This window comes from Notolepis coatsorum (assembly GCF_963971535.1).
Source record: "Notolepis coatsorum genome assembly, chromosome: 11".
NCBI lineage: Eukaryota > Metazoa > Chordata > Actinopteri > Aulopiformes > Paralepididae > Notolepis > Notolepis coatsorum.
Window position 1 is genome coordinate 121,582,137 of NC_140175.1, and position 20,364 is coordinate 121,602,500.

At 40.2% G+C, this 20,364-nt stretch overlaps 1 protein-coding gene across 1 annotated transcript in view; it reads left to right on the forward strand.

The window, feature by feature from the left end:
* pkn3 (protein kinase N3) overlaps window positions 1-20,364 on the forward strand; it is a 229,440-nt gene that overhangs the window by 61,328 nt on the left and 147,748 nt on the right. Inside the window, exons 2-3 of the mRNA XM_084324775.1 lie at window positions 3,175-3,451; window positions 5,259-5,413. Coding sequence (XP_084180901.1) covers window positions 3,175-3,451; window positions 5,259-5,413 — 432 coding nt within the window. The remainder of the gene's footprint in view (window positions 1-3,174; window positions 3,452-5,258; window positions 5,414-20,364) is intronic.

A 20,364-nucleotide genomic window follows, 5' to 3' on the forward strand; every position in this document is an offset into this window, starting at 1 on the left:
GAAAACGCCTTCAAAGTTCTGTATTGTAAAATGCCACACTTTTTTTTTAAACAGATATTTACAAACACAATACCTAATCAAACCATTAGTAATAGACAACCTAAACACATGCCTGATAACTGAATAATAATAATAATGATGTTATTGAACTGAACAGAACTACACACAGGCTACAAACAGTGTAGTACAGTGTAGTACCCCCTAATAGGCAAAACATATTTGAATAGATATCACTATGAAACTTTCCCAATTTGTTATGTACATATAAACTAAGAAAAAATATATTGCAAGTTTTCTGAAATGTATGTTTATATATGCAAATGAGGCACTTCTCCATTAAATATGTGCACATTTATGGATGCAATAAGGCAAAATGATGTAAAATAAACAACTAAATGTGTGTTATTGACGTTTTATTGTCACTAGTTTCATAGAAGACATGTTTAGGAAGCAAAATATAACAAAATCTCAATCAACAAAAAAAGTATATTTGACTATTCACCTGCAGTGTCTCGCCTTAAGGGCTCGAAATTGCCTGGGTTTTGGTTAGGGCTGGGCGATATAACGATAACGATAAATATCGCGATATATTTTAATAATCGATATCGAATATCGAAATAAAAAAAAAATATCGAATTTTTTTTTGTGTGACCTGCAACAGGGCAGTGGACAGACTTGTCTTTCTTGCCTGCAACTTAAAGTAATGGCTTTGCTTGTCCAAATGACAATACTGACCAAATTGAGATTTATTTCTCTCTTTTTTATTTATTTATTTTGTTTGCTTTCTAATTTAAAATACATTTTGAAACCGTCTGTACACAGTATGCTATGTGTGCTAGCAGAACTAGACTCCAGTCACGAGTCACAGTGCACATGTGCGGTGGTTTGTCTACCAAAAAAGTGCCAAAAGATCGAAAATAAACTAACCGAGCCAGAACTGTTCAACTCCTCTGGAGCCACAGCCAGCAGAGAAGCCGGTTTACTTTAGCTTTTAAACCAGCTGCAGCCTGAGAACTGGAGTGTGAGGGGATGTAACACTAAAGATGGCGGCAACGACAAAGAATTGCTGCAAAATAAACATACATCTGTTGTTAAAAAAAAAAAAAAAAAAAAAAAAAAATGTATACTTATAACAATTCGATAATTATCGATATCGAGAAATAAAATAAAATTATCATATCGTTATCGCGATATGATTTTTTTCCATATCGCCCAGCCCTAGTTTTGGTAATATGCTCCCGAAATGCTCCCGCTGTTTGGCTACTTCTATGTGCAGTGAAAACTACTTGAATGCTTTAGAACCTAGTCATTGATTTAGTTCAGGGTGAGCTAAAATTAGCCGCGGAGCTAACGCTAGTTAATCAAGCTCTCAGAGAGAGATAAACAGCTGACAGCGGACAGTACAGGTACAAATACAATAAAACAGCGGGTGGGGGCTGTTGTGTAAACCTTGTACTCTTTAGTTCACATATAATAAGAGACAGAGTGTTTGTTTACTAGTCTGTACTCTAAGCCAGGAAGTACCGTGGTGCAACATACAAATGTGTCCGTGTAGCAACACAAGCCAAAACCTTACAGGAGGACAGGGGCCCGGGGAGGTGTGTGTGTGTGTGTGTGTGTGTGTGTGTGTGTGTGTGTGTGTGTGTGTGTGTGACAGAAGTCAGAGGAATAACAACCTGTTATTCAATAGATTAAATTAGTTTAAGAATAAAAAAAAAAAATATACATTTTAAGAGAATCTCAAATACATTATTTTATTTAAGTGTAGGCTATAGTTAATGTTTTATTTTTTACAGTTTTTGTATTTTTCTGACAATCAGAAATGTCAAGTTGCATGTTGTTATTCTAACCAGCTTAGTTCTGTTGCATTTCCAATTTATTTATTTAAATTATAAATTGATTAGGTATCGATAAGGGAATCGATAAAGAATCGAATCGATAAGCAGAATCGATAAGCAGAATCGTATCGATAAAATCCTATCAATTCCCATCCCTACTCATGTCAGACGGTATAGCTGAAAGCAGGGAGCGAAATTAACTTTTTGACTCACCGGCCAGTGGCGGGTAGATGGGAAGAATCTACCCGCCAAGCATATTTCTTACCTGCCAACTTTTTTTTGATAAAAAAAAAATAATAATAATATTTTATATAAAACTTTTATTTTTTTTAATAAAATATATATATTATATAATCATACTTGTAGTTGTATTATCTGCGAGACATCGCCACCTCGCTGTCTGCAAACAGCTCCACTGTCTGTGTGTATACTCGAGTGGCCTCCAGCTCCAGAAAGGATTCTCCGGCGCTGCAGCTGGACCCTAAACTCTACATTCAGCATGCAAAAGGATTCTCCTGCGCTACAGCTGGACCTATTCAGCAGCCCTCATGCGATGTAAGCCAGGGACTCGAATACGCATGTTGTGTAGGACATTGATGTCAGGAGCTATCTGTAGCTACTGCTGGATGGCGTTGGGACAACGCCTCAGTGAACTATTTAGTTTACTGCGACATTTCGTAGTGACTAGTGAGCTACCTAGCCAACGGAGGTATTATGCACTGGACTATTGCTGGAGCATTTGTTGATGTCGGGAGCTATCAGTAGCTAGCCGGCTGCATAACGTTACACAATGCCTCATGTATTAAACTAAGTGAATAGTTGACTGGGTCATTTTGTAACGGTAGCTAACGTTATCTCACGAAGGTCCCACACTGACTAGACTAACGTCACGGTGACTGTCGGAGGCAATAGCCTCTGTTTACATGCAGCATACAGAAACAGGTGCGGGAGGAGTAGGAGCAGCAGTGCGCTGCGTGTCTGTGCTGAGACAGCGAGTGAGAACTCCGCTAAAGAATTGGATCATGATTTTCGGTTTTCACATGACTATTTGATTGCCCGCCACACGGCAGGCAGACCTCTCAGTGGGAGGCGCCAAACGTAAAAACTGAGCGCCAATGGCGGGTGGCAGGCTTTAGTTTCGCCCCTTGGCTGAAAGTGTTATTAATGTCCTCCTCATGTCAGACGGTATAGCTGAAAGTGTTATTAATGTCCTCATGTCAGACGGTATAGCTGAAAGTGTTATTAATGTCCTCATGTCAGACGGTATAGCTGAAAGTGTTATTAATGTCCTCCTCATGTCAGATGGTATAGCTGAAAGTGTTATTAATGTCCTCAGAACGGCGGGCTGTGTGCGCTGGCGGAGGGGGACATCCTGGACCCAGAGTTTCAGCAGCGCTTGGAGGACGCGCGCACGCTGCTCCGCCAGGAGATCCAGCGGGAGCTGAAGATCAAGGAGGCGGCGGAGAGGCTGCGGAGGGCCGTCACCAGCCGCAAGAGTGCCGCGGAGGTCGAGGGTCAGCTGAAGGCCTCCAGCCGCAAGCTGGAGCAGCTGCACTGGGAACTGCAGGAGCTCAACGCCAGGGCCATGGGCACAGAGAGGGACAGCCCAACAGGTGTGTGTCCTGGTTTTCATCTACCCTTGTGAGGACCGAATGACCACAATTTAAATGGACCCTTGCCTTCATGGAGCCCTTCACGACAAATGTCCACAGACAAATTCCAGGGTGAAAAAAAACTCTTGTTTTTCTTTCATGTGGGGACATTAAATAAAAGTCTTTAAAAAAAGATTTAAGTCTAAAGTTTTTAGATAGGCTTTTAAAAAGTTGTCCGTATCAGAACCAAGGGGGGTACACAAACGGGGTTGGTTGTCACATTCATTATATTTCGCCACCAAAAGGCGATACCACGATACTGCCACCTGGTGATATTCGATCGGCATTGCAATTCCAAAGTATACAAACAACCCAGGGACGGCTAGAATGACCCGGATGATGATTTAGAACGGGGATCAGAGGAATAATATTAGGGATGCCCCGATCACGTTTTTTGCCACCATTCGTCTACGAGTCATATCGGCCGATACACTGCCGATACCGATCGTTTTTGGTTTTCTTATAGCAGCTGGCAGTATTATACTGTAGGTCTAACACAGGCATTTTCAAAGTCCTGTCTAAATTATCTAATCTAATTTTAGAAATTAAGTAAAGTGAATAGTAGTGGGTGTTGAGCATAACAGTATCTAAGTTAATTTACTTCTGACCATTATAGTCAAAGTATTTTCCTATGCACTGAAACTTATAAGATGTTCTCAGTGTTAGGTTACAGCTATGAAACACGATAGCTAATTAGCCAACAGCTGCAAAAACTAATGATGTTATAAGACATTGATATCAGGAGCTATCTGTAGCTACTGCTAGCCAGCTAGATAACGTTAGACAATGCCTCATGTATTAAACTAAAGTGAATAGTTGACTGGGTAATTTTGTTTAAACAGTAACGATAGCTAGTTAGCCAACACTAGCCAACTACTGCAAAACCGAAAACTATTGCCAAAATGATGATATCACTAGACGTTGATATCAGGAGCTATCAGTAGCTAGCCAGCTAGATAATGTTAGACAATGCCTCATGTATTAAACTAAAGTGAATAGTTGACTGGGTAATTTTGTTTAAACAGTAACGTTAGCTAGTATCACTCGAGGTGCACTCTACTCTGCCGGAGCATTTGTTGACATGGGCTCTGGGAGGGGGAGGGGCAAGGCGTGCAGCAGCAGCAGCTGTGAGCAAGAGAGACAGCGAGTGAGAACTCCGCTGAGAATTGGATCATGTTTTCCGTGCGTGTCAGCGATCGGTTTTCACGATCGGCAAAAATAAAGCATTATCGGAATTCACCGATCTCATTTATACTGAATATCGGCCGATACCGATCGCTGGCCGATTGATCGGGGCATCCCTAAAAAATATCAAAGGATCTAAAAACTTAATATTACGTGTTTGGCGCTCAACCTCTGGCGAGCAAACACGTAATATTACGTGATTGGCGCAGAAAGTGTTAATAAAATGTATAGAATACATACAATTTGTATGTAGAGTAATCACTTAAACAAACGAAAAGTAAACGTCCACAGAGCTTTTAGAAAGGAACGGAATAAAAGTATTGCTTTTTATTGATTTGTTAAATAAATGATAAATGATTGATTAACATGTTGGCGGGTCCAAAATGAATGTTGCTGTCACCTCTTACATGTTGTTTACATTGGATAAATGGCTGGTGCTGTAGTGCGACATCTAGTGGCTGAACGGTATCTATAGCACCTTTTTTAAGGGTTTAAAACACACCTGGAGGGGATCTTTAATTGTCATCGCTTTCTTCTTTGTGGGTCATTCTTCTTCATTGGTGTCCCGCTTGCCGCGTGGCAGATGACAGCACGTCGCCGGACCCCCTCCGCTGGGAGGAAGCCATGTCGCCGCGCGCCAGCCGCGTCATCACCCTCAAGAAGCAGCTCACCATGGAAACTAAAGTCAAACAGGGAGCGGAGAACATCATCCAGACCTACAGCAGCAGCTCTGTGAAGGTTAGATCTAGATACATGCTGCAGCTCTGTGAAGGTTCGATCTAGATACATACTGTAGCTCTGTGAAGGTTAGATCTAGATACATACTGTAGCTCTGTGAAGGTTAGATCTAGATACATGCTGCAGCTCTGTGAAGGTTAGATCTAGATACATACTGTAGCTCTGTGAAGGTTAGATCTAGATACATACTGTAGCTCTGTGAAGGTTAGATCTAGATACATACTGTAGCTCTGTGAAGGTTAGATCTAGATACATACTGCAGCTCTGTGAAGGTTAGATCTAGATACATACTGTAGCTCTGTGAAGGTTAGATCTAGATACATACTGCAGCTCTGTGAAGGTTAGATCTAGATACATACTGCAGCTCTGTGAAGGTTAGATCTAGATACATGCTGCAGCTCTGTGAAGGTTAGATCTAGATACATACTACAGCTCTGTGAAGGTTAGATCTAGATACATACTGCAGCTCTGAAGGTTAGATCTAGATACATACTGTAGCTCTGTGAAGGTTAGATCTAGATACATACTGCAGCTCTGTGAAGGTTAGATCTAGATACATACTGTAGCTCTGTGAAGGTTAGATCTAGATACATACTGCAGCTCTGTGAAGGTTAGATCTAGATACATACTGCAGCTCTGTGAAGGTTAGATCTAGATACATACTGTAGCTCTGTGAAGGTTAGATCTAGATACATACTGCAGCTCTGTGAAGGTTAGATCTAGATACATACTGTAGCTCTGTGAAGGTTAGATCTAGATACATACTGCAGCTCTGTGAAGGTTAGATCTAGATACATGCAGCTCTGTGAAGGTTAGATCTAGATACATACTGTAGCTCTGTGAAGGTTAGATCTAGATACATGCAGCTCTGTGAAGGTTAGATCTAGATACATACTGTAGCTCTGTGAAGGTTAGATCTAGATACATACTTCAGCTCTGTGAAGGTTAGATCTAGATACATACTGTAGCTCTGTGAAGGTTAGATCTAGATACATACAGCTCTGTGAAGGTTAGATCTAGATACATACTGTAGCTCTGTGAAGGTTAGATCTAGATACATACTGTAGCTCTGTGAAGGTTAGATCTAGATACATACTGTAGCTCTGTGAAGGTTAGATCTAGATACATACTGTAGCTCTGTGAAGGTTAGATCTAGATACATGCTGTAGCTCTGTGAAGGTTAGATCTAGATACATACAGCTCTGTGAAGGTTATATCTAGATACATGCTGCAGCTCTGAAGGTTAGATCTAGATACATGCAGCTCTGTGAAGGTTAGATCTAGATACATGCAGCTCTGTGAAGGTTAGATCTAGATACATACTGTAGCTCTGTGAAGGTTAGATCTAGATACATACTGTAGCTCTGTGAAGGTTAGATCTAGATACATGCTGTAGCTCTGTGAAGGTTAGATCTAGATACATACAGCTCTGTGAAGGTTAGATCTAGATACATACTGTAGCTCTGTGAATGTTAGATCTAGATACATACAGCTCTGTGAAGGTTAGATCTAGATACATACTGTAGCTCTGTGAAGGTTAGATCTAGATACATACTGTGGCTCTGTGAAGGTTCGATCTAGATACATACTGTAGCTCTGTGAAGGTTAGATCTAGATACATACTGTAGCTCTGTGAAGGTTAGATCTAGATACATACTGCAGCTCTGTGAAGGTTAGATCTAGATACATACTGTAGCTCTGTGAAGGTTAGATCTAGATACATACAGCTCTGTGAAGGTTAGATCTAGATACATACTGCTCTGTGAAGGTTAGATCTAGATACATACAGCTCTGTGAAGGTTATACTGTAGCTCTGTGAAGGTTAGATCTAGATACATACTGTAGCTCTGTGAAGGTTAGATCTAGATACATGCTGTAGCTCTGTGAAGGTTAGATCTAGATACATACAGCTCTGTGAAGGTTAGATCTAGATACATACTGTAGCTCTGTGAATGTTAGATCTAGATACATACAGCTCTGTGAAGGTTAGATCTAGATACATACTGTAGCTCTGTGAAGGTTAGATCTAGATACATACTGTGGCTCTGTGAAGGTTCGATCTAGATACATACTGTAGCTCTGTGAAGGTTAGATCTAGATACATACTGTAGCTCTGTGAAGGTTAGATCTAGATACATACTTCAGCTCTGTGAAGGTTAGATCTAGATACATACTGTAGCTCTGTGAAGGTTAGATCTAGATACATACAGCTCTGTGAAGGTTAGATCTAGATACATACTGCTCTGTGAAGGTTAGATCTAGATACATACAGCTCTGTGAAGGTTAGATCTAGATACATACTGTAGCTCTGTGAAGGTTCGATCTAGATACATACAGCTCTGTGAAGGTTAGATCTAGATACATACTGCAGCTCTGTGAAGGTTAGATCTAGATACATGCAGCTCTGTGAAGGTTAGATCTAGATACATACTGTAGCTCTGTGAAGGTTAGATCTAGATACATACTGTAGCTCTGTGAAGGTTAGATCTAGATACATGCTGTAGCTCTGTGAAGGTTAGATCTAGATACCTACTGTAGCTCTGTGAAGGTTAGATCTAGATACATACTGTAGCTCTGTGAAGGTTAGATCTAGATACATACTGCAGCTCTGTGAAGGTTAGATCTAGATACATACTGCAGCTCTGTGAAGGTTAGATCTAGATACATACAGCTCTGTGAAGGTTAGATCTAGATACCTACTGTAGCTCTGTGAAGGTTAGATCTAGATACATACTGTAGCTCTGTGATGGTTAGATCTAGATACATACTGCAGCTCTGTGAAGGTTAGATCTAGATACATACTGCAGCTCTGTGAAGGTTAGATCTAGATACATACTGTAGCTCTGTGAAGGTTAGATCTAGATACATACTGTAGCTCTGTGAAGGTTAGATCTAGATACATACAGCTCTGTGAAGGTTAGATCTAGATACATACTGCAGCTCTGTGAAGGTTAGATCTAGATACATACTGCTGCTCTGTGAAGGTTAGATCTAGATACATACTGTAGCTCTGTGAAGGTTAGATCTAGATACTGTAGCTCTGTGAAGGTTAGATCTAGATACATACTGCAGCTCTGTGAAGGTTAGATCTAGATACATACTGTAGCTCTGTGAAGGTTAGATCTAGATACATACTGTAGCTCTGTGAAGGTTAGATCTAGATACATACTGTAGCTCTGTGAAGGTTAGATCTAGATACATACTGTAGCTCTGTGAAGGTTAGATCTAGATACATACTGTAGCTCTGTGAAGGTTAGATCTAGATACATACTGCAGCTCTGTGAAGGTTAGATCTAGATACATACTGTAGCTCTGTGAAGGTTAGATCTAGATACATACTGTAGCTCTGTGAAGGTTAGATCTAGATACCTACTGTAGCTCTGTGAAGGTTAGATCTAGATACATACTGTAGCTCTGTGAAGGTTAGATCTAGATACATACTGTAGCTCTGTGAAGGTTAGATCTAGATACATACTGTAGCTCTGTGAAGGTTAGATCTAGATACATACTGTAGCTCTGTGAAGGTTAGATCTAGATACATACTGTAGCTCTGTGAAGGTTAGATCTAGATACATACTGTAGCTCTGTGAAGGTTAGATCTAGATACATACTGCAGCTCTGTGAAGGTTAGATCTAGATACATACTGCAGCTCTGTGAATGTTAGATCTAGATACATACTGTAGCTCTGTGAAGGTTAGATCTAGATACATACTGCAGCTCTGTGAAGGTTAGATCTAGATACATACTGTAGCTCTGTGAAGGTTAGATCTAGATACATACTGCAGCTCTGTGAAGGTTAGATCTAGATACATACTGTAGCTCTGTGAAGGTTAGATCTAGATACATACTGTAGCTCTGTGAAGGTTAGATCTAGACACATACAGCTCTGTGAAGGTTAGATCTAGATACATACTGCAGCTCTGTGAAGGTTAGATCTAGATACATACTGTAGCTCTGTGAAGGTTAGATCTAGATACATACTGCAGCTCTGTGAAGGTTAGATCTAGATACATACTGTAGCTCTGTGAAGGTTAGATCTAGATACATACTGTAGCTCTGTGAAGGTTAGATCTAGATACATACTGCAGCTCTGAAGGTTAGATCTAGATACATACATGCAGCTCTGTGAAGGTTAGATCTAGATACATACTGCTGCTCTGTGAAGGTTAGATCTAGATACATACTGTAGCTCTGTGAAGGTTAGATCTAGATACATACTGCTGCTCTGTGAAGGTTAGATCTAGATACATACTGCTGCTCTGTGAAGGTTAGATCTAGATACATACTGCTGCTCTGTGAAGGTTAGATCTAGATACATACTGTAGCTCTGAAGGTTAGATCTAGATACATACTGCTGCTCTGTGAAGGTTAGATCTAGATACATACTGCTGCTCTGTGAAGGTTAGATCTAGATACATACTGCTGCTCTGTGAAGGTTAGATCTAGATACATACTGCTGCTCTGTGAAGGTTAGATCTAGATACATACTGCTGCTCTGTGAAGGTTAGATCTAGATACATACTGCTGCTCTGTGAAGGTTAGATCTAGATACATACTGCAGCTCTGTGAAGGTTAGATCTAGATACATACTGCAGCTCTGTGAAGGTTAGATCTAGATACATACTGCAGCTCTGTGAAGGTTAGATCTAGATACATACTGCTGCTCTGTGAAGGTTAGATCTAGATACATACTGTAGCTCTGTGAAGGTTAGATCTAGATACATGCTGCAGCTCTGTGAAGGTTAGATCTAGATACATACTGCAGCTCTGTGAAGGTTAGATCTAGATACATACTGTAGCTCTGTGAAGGTTAGATCTAAATACATACTGTAGCTCTGTGAAGGTTAGATCTAGATACATACTGTAGCTCTGTGAAGGTTAGATCTAGATACATGCAGCTCTGTGAAGGTTAGATCTAGATACATACTGCTGCTCTGTGAAGGTTAGATCTAGATACATACAGCTCTGTGATGGTTAGATCTAGATACATACATGCAGCTCTGTGAAGGTTAGATCTAGATACATACTGCAGCTCTGAAGGTTAGATCTAGATACATACTGTAGCTCTGTGAAGGTTAGATCTAGATACATACTGCAGCTCTGTGAAGGTTAGATCTAGATACATACTGCAGCTCTGTGAAGGTTAGATCTAGATACATACTGTAGCTCTGTGAAGGTTAGATCTAGATACATACTGTAGCTCTGTGAAGGTTAGATCTAGATACATACTGTAGCTCTGTGAAGGTTAGATCTAGATACATACTGCAGCTCTGTGAAGGTTAGATCTAGATACATACTGCAGCTCTGTGAAGGTTAGATCTAGATACATACAGCTCTGTGAAGGTTAGATCTAGATACATACTGTAGCTCTGTGAAGGTTAGATCTAGATACATACTGTAGCTCTGTGAAGGTTAGATCTAGATACATGCAGCTCTGTGAAGGTTAGATCTAGATACATACTGTAGCTCTGTGAAGGTTAGATCTAGATACATACTGTAGCTCTGTGAAGGTTAGATCTAGATACATACTGTAGCTCTGTGAAGGTTAGATCTAGATACATACTGTAGCTCTGTGAAGGTTAGATCTAGATACATACAGCTCTGTGAAGGTTAGATCTAGATACATACTGCAGCTCTGTGAAGGTTAGATCTAGATACATACTGTAGCTCTGTGAAGGTTAGATCTAGATACATACTGCAGCTCTGTGAAGGTTAGATCTAGATACATACTGCAGCTCTGTGAAGGTTAGATCTAGATACATACAGCTCTGTGAAGGTTAGATCTAGATACATACTGTAGCTCTGTGAAGGTTAGATCTAGATACATACTAGTGTTGTCACGATACTGGAATTTCGACTTCGATACGATACCTTGAAAAGTATCGATACTTCGATACCATTTCGATATAAAAAAAAAAAAAAAAAAAATTATATATATATATATATATATATATATATATATTTTTTTTAAACAAATTTAGCTTTTGTTGCTGGTTGATTCTCCTCAGCTTCTCTCTGGTACTATAAGATAAGATAAATATAACACTTTTAAAACCCTTTGTTTATCTTTAGATCACACATTTAAAAAGAACTGTTCATCTCACTTCAATCATTTTTATTGCAGATGCAGAAGTTAGAACATAGTATTTTCTCAAGCAGACAGATGTAAACACTCACTGTAATCTGTGTTGCATGTACCTGACAAACTGAACTGTTTGTATTACAGTTGGTAACAGTTTTGATAAAGATAACAGGGCGAGGGCTATATGTGTAACATATATAACTTCACAACAGCAAAATTACTAGTACTAGTAGTAGTAAACAATAATTAAAACTTTTTTTTGCATTAGTGAAAACAATAAGGACACATTCAAAAGGCAGGGTAAGAAAAAAGTGCAATCTTATGCATTTTCAAGTCAAGTTCTTCTTAGGTAGTGCATTACCTTCTCATACCATTACACCTACTAATACCACCTTCTCATACCTTCTCATACAACCTTCTAATACCTTCTCATACCACCTTCTCATACCACCTACTAATACCTTCTCATACCACCTTCTAATACCTTCTCATTACACCTACTAATACCTTCTCATACCACCTTCTAATACCTTCTCATACCACCTTCTAATACCTTCTAATACCTTCTCATTACACCTACTAATACCTTCTCATACCACCTTCTCATACCTTCTCATACCACCTACTAATACCTTCTCATACCACCTTCTAATACCTTCTCATACCACCTTCTCATACCTTCTCATACCACCTACACCTACTAATACCTTCTCATACCAACTTCTAATACCTTCATACCACCTACTAATACCTTCTCATACCACCTTCTAATACCTTCTCATACCACCTTCTCATACCTTCTACATTACCTAGTGATACACATAAAGCATAAGAGCCGTGGAAGGCTCGCCGTCGTCGGGTAGAGTAATCCAATATACAGGTCCAGTCGCTCTTGACCCGGAGCTCCTCGGATGCAATCACCACTAGGGGTCTGACCAGCCTGGATAAGCGTCCAGATAACGTCAGGAACGATGGGGGTACTGATAACTGTAGGACTCGAACCGAACGATGCACAATACCTACTTAGTACTTATACCTTATCATACCTTATATAAAGGCCTCAAGTAAAAAAAAAAACTGCAATCTTATGCATTTTCAAGTAGCAGCCAGCAACTAGCAAATGAAACAATATTCTTCTTGAGGTAGGGCATTTAGACAGCAGAATGACTAAAACAATAATTCAAACTTTTTTGCATTAAGCACACATTCAAAAGGCACTAAAGTGCAAGTACAAAAAAAAAGTGCATTTTCAAGTTAAATTCTTTTTAAATAGGTAGTGCACTTATTCAACGGCCTCAGACTAATCACACATAAGGTGGTGCAAGTAGTGTAATAATGTACTAGCCTAAAGTTTCTTTACAACTTTCAGATTTTTTGCTAGGAACACCAGCATGTCAATGTGCTCCTCTGTAAGCCGTGCCCTTCTTGGACTGCAAATGAGCCCTGACGTACTAAATACACGTTCTGAAGCTGAGCTTGAAGCAGAGATGCACAAATACTTTTTCGCCAGCTGGGCAAGGTGAGGTAAAGTTCTCTCATGTGTCCTCCACCATGCGAGTGGGTCGTCTCCTGCGCTGAGTTCAGGCATCTTTTCATATATTGTGAACTCGTTTTTTAGTTCAGCCTCTGCGTCCTCTGCATCCTCGCCACCACCATGTTGACCCTTCTTTTCCCCCTGTATGCTGGTTAACAGTCCCTTCAGATCCGTTCTACTTTTCTTCGCTGGTACGCCTGGTAGTGGTAGTGGTTGCATGGCAGTGGCACATGGAGGAGGAGGAGCGGGTGTTTGTCTTCCTGTTTCAGTGCGAGTGTCCATCAGATTTCGTTTGACCTCGTCTCTTAACATAACAAAACTGTCCTTGAACCTTGGGTCGAGAAACATGGCTGTGTTCAACACCAGCTGCAGAGCCCCGTCGACGTCGTTATATCGTTCGTTGAGATCTGTACCAATATTTTCTTTAAGTTCACATTTGAGGAGGCTGTCATTTTCCTCAATGGTCAAAGTTGAAGATAACTTCCAAATTAGGGGCAGGACAGAGGAGAGTGTGGTGTGCTTTTCACCACTAAGGGCATCAGTGAAAGAGCTGACAGGGCTCAATATATCTTTTACAGTCTCAAGAATTGTAATGTCTGAATCTTTAGGCATGAGGTGCCATTTCTTCCGATCGTCGGCTAGAACTGAACAGACCGCTTGCTGCTGTTCCAGAAATCTCGCCACCATTTGATACGCTGAGTCCCAGCGTGTCGGCTCATCATGGATCAGTTTGTGTTCAGGCAGTTGCAACTCTTTTTGCTTCTGCTTCAGCTGTCGGGACATCTTTGGTGACCTGCTGAAGGCAGACACTGTCTTTCTCAGCCTCGACAGTGCTGCAGACACACGGCCTATATCCAGACCCTTGCTAATGGCTAGGTAAAGGTTGTGCCCAAAGCAGGGGACCCATGTGAAGTCCTGCTTAAATGCTTTCTTGTTATTTGAGGCATTATCAGTGGTGATGCCAGCCATATTTGACATGTCCAGCTTCCATGTTTCATGTACCATCTCCTCCAACGCCTCTCTCAAACTGTCCCCCGTGTGCTCTGAGTGCAGCCCAACACAGCCCAAACACCAGCTCTGCATGTCCCAGGATTCTGTAATAAACTGCAGAGTTACTGCCATGAATGTGGACGTGGCCCTGCTGGTCCACAAGTCAGTGGTGCATGAAAATAAGGGTTTCCCCCTAAGGCTCTCCATGATTTTGTCTTTTGTTTCATTATATAGGGCAGGGATTTCAGTTGACATGAAGTGGTTCCGTGAAGGAAGGGAATACTTGTTATTTAACTGTCCAAGCAGTTGTCTGAACCCATGTTTCTCAACAGTATAGACAGGGACCTGATCCATGCATATGTACTCTGCTACAGCCCTGTTAAGTTTCTTGGCTTCCTTTGAGTTTGCATGATACTTCCTTTGTTGTTCAAGTAATGCTGGTAGGGTAGGCTGCTGTGCTGTTGCTGGTCGATTCTCCTCAGCTTCTCTCTGGTACTATAAGAAAAGAGAAATATAAGACTTTTAAAACCCGTTGTTTCTCTCTAAAGAAAGAAATACATAGCAAACATGACTTAGTTATGCAATAGTGCTGCTGCTTTTTATTTGGTTAAAATATTTTAGTTAATAAGACTAAAATATATGACTACAACAATTTTCATTAGAGAGAGATTTTCCATGCGGTAGCCGGCTAGCTAGCATAAGCTAACAGAGGAACGACTAGCAGTAGCTATCTAACGTTAGCTAATAGCTGTAACGTACAACGAATCAGCTGTTGATATGATGCGCCATCAGTAGACAACGTATCTTGTATTAAACTAGAGTTAGTGGTTTAATGCTTCAGTCACAAACCTCTTTCATTTCTTTGTGGAGATCCGCGTGCCGGTCCTTCAGGTGTTTTGCCATATTTGAGGTGTTGGCACCTTTCGTTGGCACTGCCCTGTAACACCGCTTGCAAATGGGCATTGTGACATCTTTAACTTTCCCTTCTGTGTTTACTTCAAAACCGAAGTACTTCCAAACAGCACTTCTGCTGTTTTCTTTATCTTTAAGTTGTGGAGGCGCTGCATCTGCCATCTTAGTTCACTCAGCTAAAATGTTTACTGAAGAGTGAAGACGCCGACGGCTCGCTCTGTGAGGGGGAGGGCTGGAGGGGGAAGCGTGCTCTGAACAGCTGGAGGGGCAAGCGTGCTCTGAACAGCGTGTCAACAAACTTCCGGTAGAACACTGCCAGCGGGTACCGATACTACAGAAAGTATCGGTATTTCGGGAAATGAGTATCGTAACTGTTTTAAATATTCAGTATCGATATTTATCGATACTTCGATATTTTTGACAACACTAATACATACTGTAGCTCTGTGAAGGTTAGATCTAGATACATACTGCAGCTCTGTGAAGGTTAGATCTAGATACATACTGTAGCTCTGTGAAGGTTAGATCTAGATACATGCAGCTCTGTGAAGGTTAGATCTAGATACATACTGCAGCTCTGTGAAGGTTAGATCTAGATACATACAGCTCTGTGAAGGTTAGATCTAGATACATGCAGCTCTGTGAAGGTTAGATCTAGATACATACTGCAGCTCTGTGAAGGTTAGATCTAGATACATACAGCTCTGTGAAGGTTAGATCTAGATACATACTGCTGCTCTGTGAAGGTTAGATCTAGATACATGCAGCTCTGTGAAGGTTAGATCTAGATACATACTGTAGCTCTGTGAAGGTTAGATCTAGATACATACTGTAGCTCTGTGAAGGTTAGATCTAGATACATGCTGTAGCTCTGTGAAGGTTAGATCTAGATACATACAGCTCTGTGAAGGTTAGATCTAGATACATACTGTAGCTCTGTGAAGGTTAGATCTAGATACATACTGCAGCTCTGTGAAGGTTAGATCTAGATACATACTGCAGCTCTGTGAAGGTTAGATCTAGATACATACTGTAGCTCTGTGAAGGTTAGATCTAGATACACACTGCAGCTCTGTGAAGGTTAGATCTAGATACATACTGTAGCTCTGTGAAGGTTAGATCTAGATACATACAGCTCTGTGAAGGTTAGATCTAGATACATACTGTAGCTCTGTGAAGGTTAGATCTAGATACATACTGTAGCTCTGTGATGGTTAGATCTAGATACATACTGCAGCTCTGTGAAGGTTAGATCTAGATACATACTGTAGCTCTGTGAAGGTTAGATCTAGATCAGTGGTCACCAAACCGTCGATCTTGATCGACTGGTCGATCTTTGAGACTGTCCCTGTAGATCTTTCCATGAAAATTAAATTTTTTTTTTTTTTTTTTTTTTTTGGATCTTACCCTGAGAGTCCACATTACAGTTCTACCTTTGTTTTGATGTGAAAAGTGATGCTGCACTTAGCACTGACTGAGAAAGTACACATACAGTTCTACTTTTGTTTTGATGTGAAAATGATACTGCACTTAGCACTGACTGCACTTAGCACTGACTGCACTTAGCACTGACTGAGAAAGTACACATTACAGTTCTACTTTTGTTTTGATGTGAAAAGTGATGCTGCACTTAGCACTGACTGAGAAAGTACACATTACAGTTCTACTTTATAAAATGCTAATTGTAAATATGTTTGTCAATGTTAATAATATGAGAGTCCACATTACAGTTCTACTTTTGTTCTGATGTGAAAAGTGATGCTGCACTTAGCACTGACTGCACTTAGCACTGACTGAGAAAGTACACATTACAGTTCTACTTTATAAAATGCTAATTGTAAATATGTTTGTCAATGTTAATAATATGAGAAAGTCCACATTACAGTTCTACTTTTGTTTTGATGTGAAAAGTGATGCTGCATAAGATGACTGCACTTAGCACTGACTGAGAAAATACATAATAGTTCTACTTTGACGTTTTAATGTTGGACCAAAGCATTGCATGTAATTAGAATACAGGCAAATAAAAGTCATTTAGTTTAAAGTACAATCTTGGCTGTCTTTTTCTCTCAACGCTTCAATAGGTAGATCTTGCCTTCACCAAAAAAAAAAGGTGATCTTGGGCTTAAAAAGGTTGGTGACCACTGATCTAGATACATGCAGCTCTGTGATGGTTAGATCTAGATACATACTGTAGCTCTGTGAAGGTTAGATCTAGATACATACTGCAGCTCTGTGAAGGTTAGATCTAGATACATACTGCAGCTCTGTGAAGGTTAGATCTAGATACATACTGTAGCTCTGTGAAGGTTAGATCTAGATACATACTGCAGCTCTGTGAAGGTTAGATCTAGATACATACTGCAGCTCTGTGATGGTTAGATCTAGATACATACTGCAGCTCTGTGAAGGTTAGATCTAGATACATACAGCTCTGTGAAGGTTAGATCTAGATACATACTGTAGCTCTGTGAAGGTTAGATCTAGATACATACTGTAGCTCTGTGAAGGTTAGATCTAGATACATACTGTAGCTCTGTGAAGGTTAGATCTAGATACATGCTGCAGCTCTGTGAAGGTTAGATCTAGATACATACTGCAGCTCTGTGAAGGTTAGATCTAGATACATACTGTAGCTCTGTGAAGGTTAGATCTAGATACATACTGTAGCTATGTGAAGGTTAGATCTAGATACATACTGTAGCTCTGTGAAGGTTAGATCTAGATACATACTGTAGCTCTGTGAAGGTTAGATCTAGATACATACTGTAGCTCTGTGAAGGTTAGATCTAGATACATACAGCTCTGTGAAGGTTAGATCTAGATACATACTGCAGCTCTGTGAAGGTTAGATCTAGATACATACTGTAGCTATGTGAAGGTTAGATCTAGATACATGCAGCTCTGTGAAGGTTAGATCTAGATACATACTGTAGCTCTGTGAAGGTTAGATCTAGATACATACTGTAGCTCTGTGAAGGTTAGATCTAGATACATACTGTAGCTCTGTGAAGGTTAGATCTAGATACATACTGCAGCTCTGTGAAGGTTAGATCTAGATACATACTGTAGCTCTGTGAAGGTTAGATCTAGATACATACTGCAGCTCTGTGAAGGTTAGATCTAGATACATACAGCTCTGTGAAGGTTAGATCTAGATACATACTGTAGCTCTGTGAAGGTTAGATCTAGATACATACTGTAGCTCTGTGAAGGTTAGATCTAGATACATACTGTAGCTCTGTGAAGGTTAGATCTAGATACATCTAGCTCTGTGAAGGTTAGATCTAGATACATACTGTAGCTCTGTGAAGGTTAGATCTAGATACATACATGCAGCTCTGTGAAGGTTAGATCTAGATACATACTGTAGCTCTGTGAAGGTTAGATCTAGATACATACTGTAGCTCTGTGAAGGTTAGATCTAGATACATACTGCAGCTCTGTGAAGGTTAGATCTAGATACATACTGCAGCTCTGTGAAGGTTAGATCTAGATACATACAGCTCTGTGAAGGTTAGATCTAGATACATACTGTAGCTCTGTGAAGGTTAGATCTAGATGCATACTGTAGCTCTGTGAAGGTTAGATCTAGATACATACTGCAGCTCTGTGAAGGTTAGATCTAGATACCTACAGCTCTGTGAAGGTTAGATCTAGATACATACTGCAGCTCTGTGAAGGTTAGATCTAGATACATACTGTAGCTCTGTGAAGGTTAGATCTAGATACATACTGCAGCTCTGTGAAGGTTAGATCTAGATACATACTGTAGCTATGTGAAGGTTAGATCTAGATACATACTGTAGCTCTGTGAAGGTTAGATCTAGATACATACTGCAGCTCTGTGAAGGTTAGATCTAGATACATACTGTAGCTCTGTGAAGGTTAGATCTAGATACATACTGTAGCTCTGTGAAGGTTCGATCTAGATACATACTGTAGCTCTGTGAAGGTTAGATCTAGATACATACTGTAGCTCTGTGAAGGTTAGATCTAGATACATACTGTAGCTCTGTGAAGGTTAGATCTAGATACATACTGCAGCTCTGTGAAGGTTAGATCTAGATACATACTGTAGCTCTGTGAAGGTTAGATCTAGATACCTACATGCAGCTCTGTGATGGTTAGATCTAGATACATACTGTAGCTCTGTGAAGGTTAGATCTAGATACATACTGTAGCTCTGTGAAGGTTAGATCTAGATACATACAGCTCTGTGAAGGTTAGTTCTAGATACATACAGCTCTGTGAAGGTTAGATCTAGATACCTACAGCTCTGTGAAGGTTAGATCTAGATACATACATGCAGCTCTGTGAAGGTTAGATCTAGATACATACTGTAGCTCTGTGAAGGTTAGATCTAGATACATGCAGCTCTGTGAAGGTTAGATCTAGATACATACTGTAGCTCTGTGAAGGTTAGATCTAGATACATACTGCTGCTCTGTGAAGGTTAGATCTAGATACCTACAGCTCTGTGAAGGTTAGATCTAGATACATACTGCTGCTCTGCGAAGGTTAGATCTAGATACATACTGCAGCTCTGTGAAGGTTAGATCTAGATACATACTGCAGCTCTGTGAAGGTTAGATCTAGATACATACTGCTGCTCTGTGAAAGTTAGATCTAGATACATACTGTAGCTCTGTGAAGGTTAGATCTAGATACATACAGCTCTGTGAAGGTTAGATCTAGATACATACTGTAGCTCTGTGAAGGTTAGATCTAGATACATACAGCTCTGTGAAGGTTAGATCTAGATACATACTGTAGCTCTGTGAAGGTTAGATCTAGATACATACAGCTCTGTGAAGGTTAGATCTAGATACATACTGCTGCTCTGTGAAGGTTAGATCTAGATACATACTGTAGCTCTGTGAAGGTTAGATCTAGATACATACTGCAGCTCTGTGAAGGTTAGATCTAGATACATACTGTAGCTCTGTGAAGGTTAGATCTAGATACATACAGCTCTGTGAAGGTTAGATCTAGATACATACTGCAGCTCTGTGAAGGTTAGATCTAGATACATACTGTAGCTCTGTGAAGGTTAGATCTAGATACATACAGCTCTGTGAAGGTTAGATCTAGATACATACTGCTGCTCTGTGAAGGTTAGATCTAGATACATACTGTAGCTCTGTGAAGGTTAGATCTAGATACATACAGCTCTGTGAAGGTTAGATCTAGATACATACTGTAGCTCTGTGAAGGTTAGATCTAGATACATACATGCAGCTCTGTGAAGGTTAGATCTAGATACATACTGTAGCTCTGTGAAGGTTAGATCTAGATACATACAGCTCTGTGAAGGTTAGATCTAGATACATACTGTAGCTCTGTGAAGGTTAGATCTAGATACATACTGTAGCTCTGTGAAGGTTAGATCTAGATACATGCTGTAGCTCTGTGAAGGTTAGATCTAGATA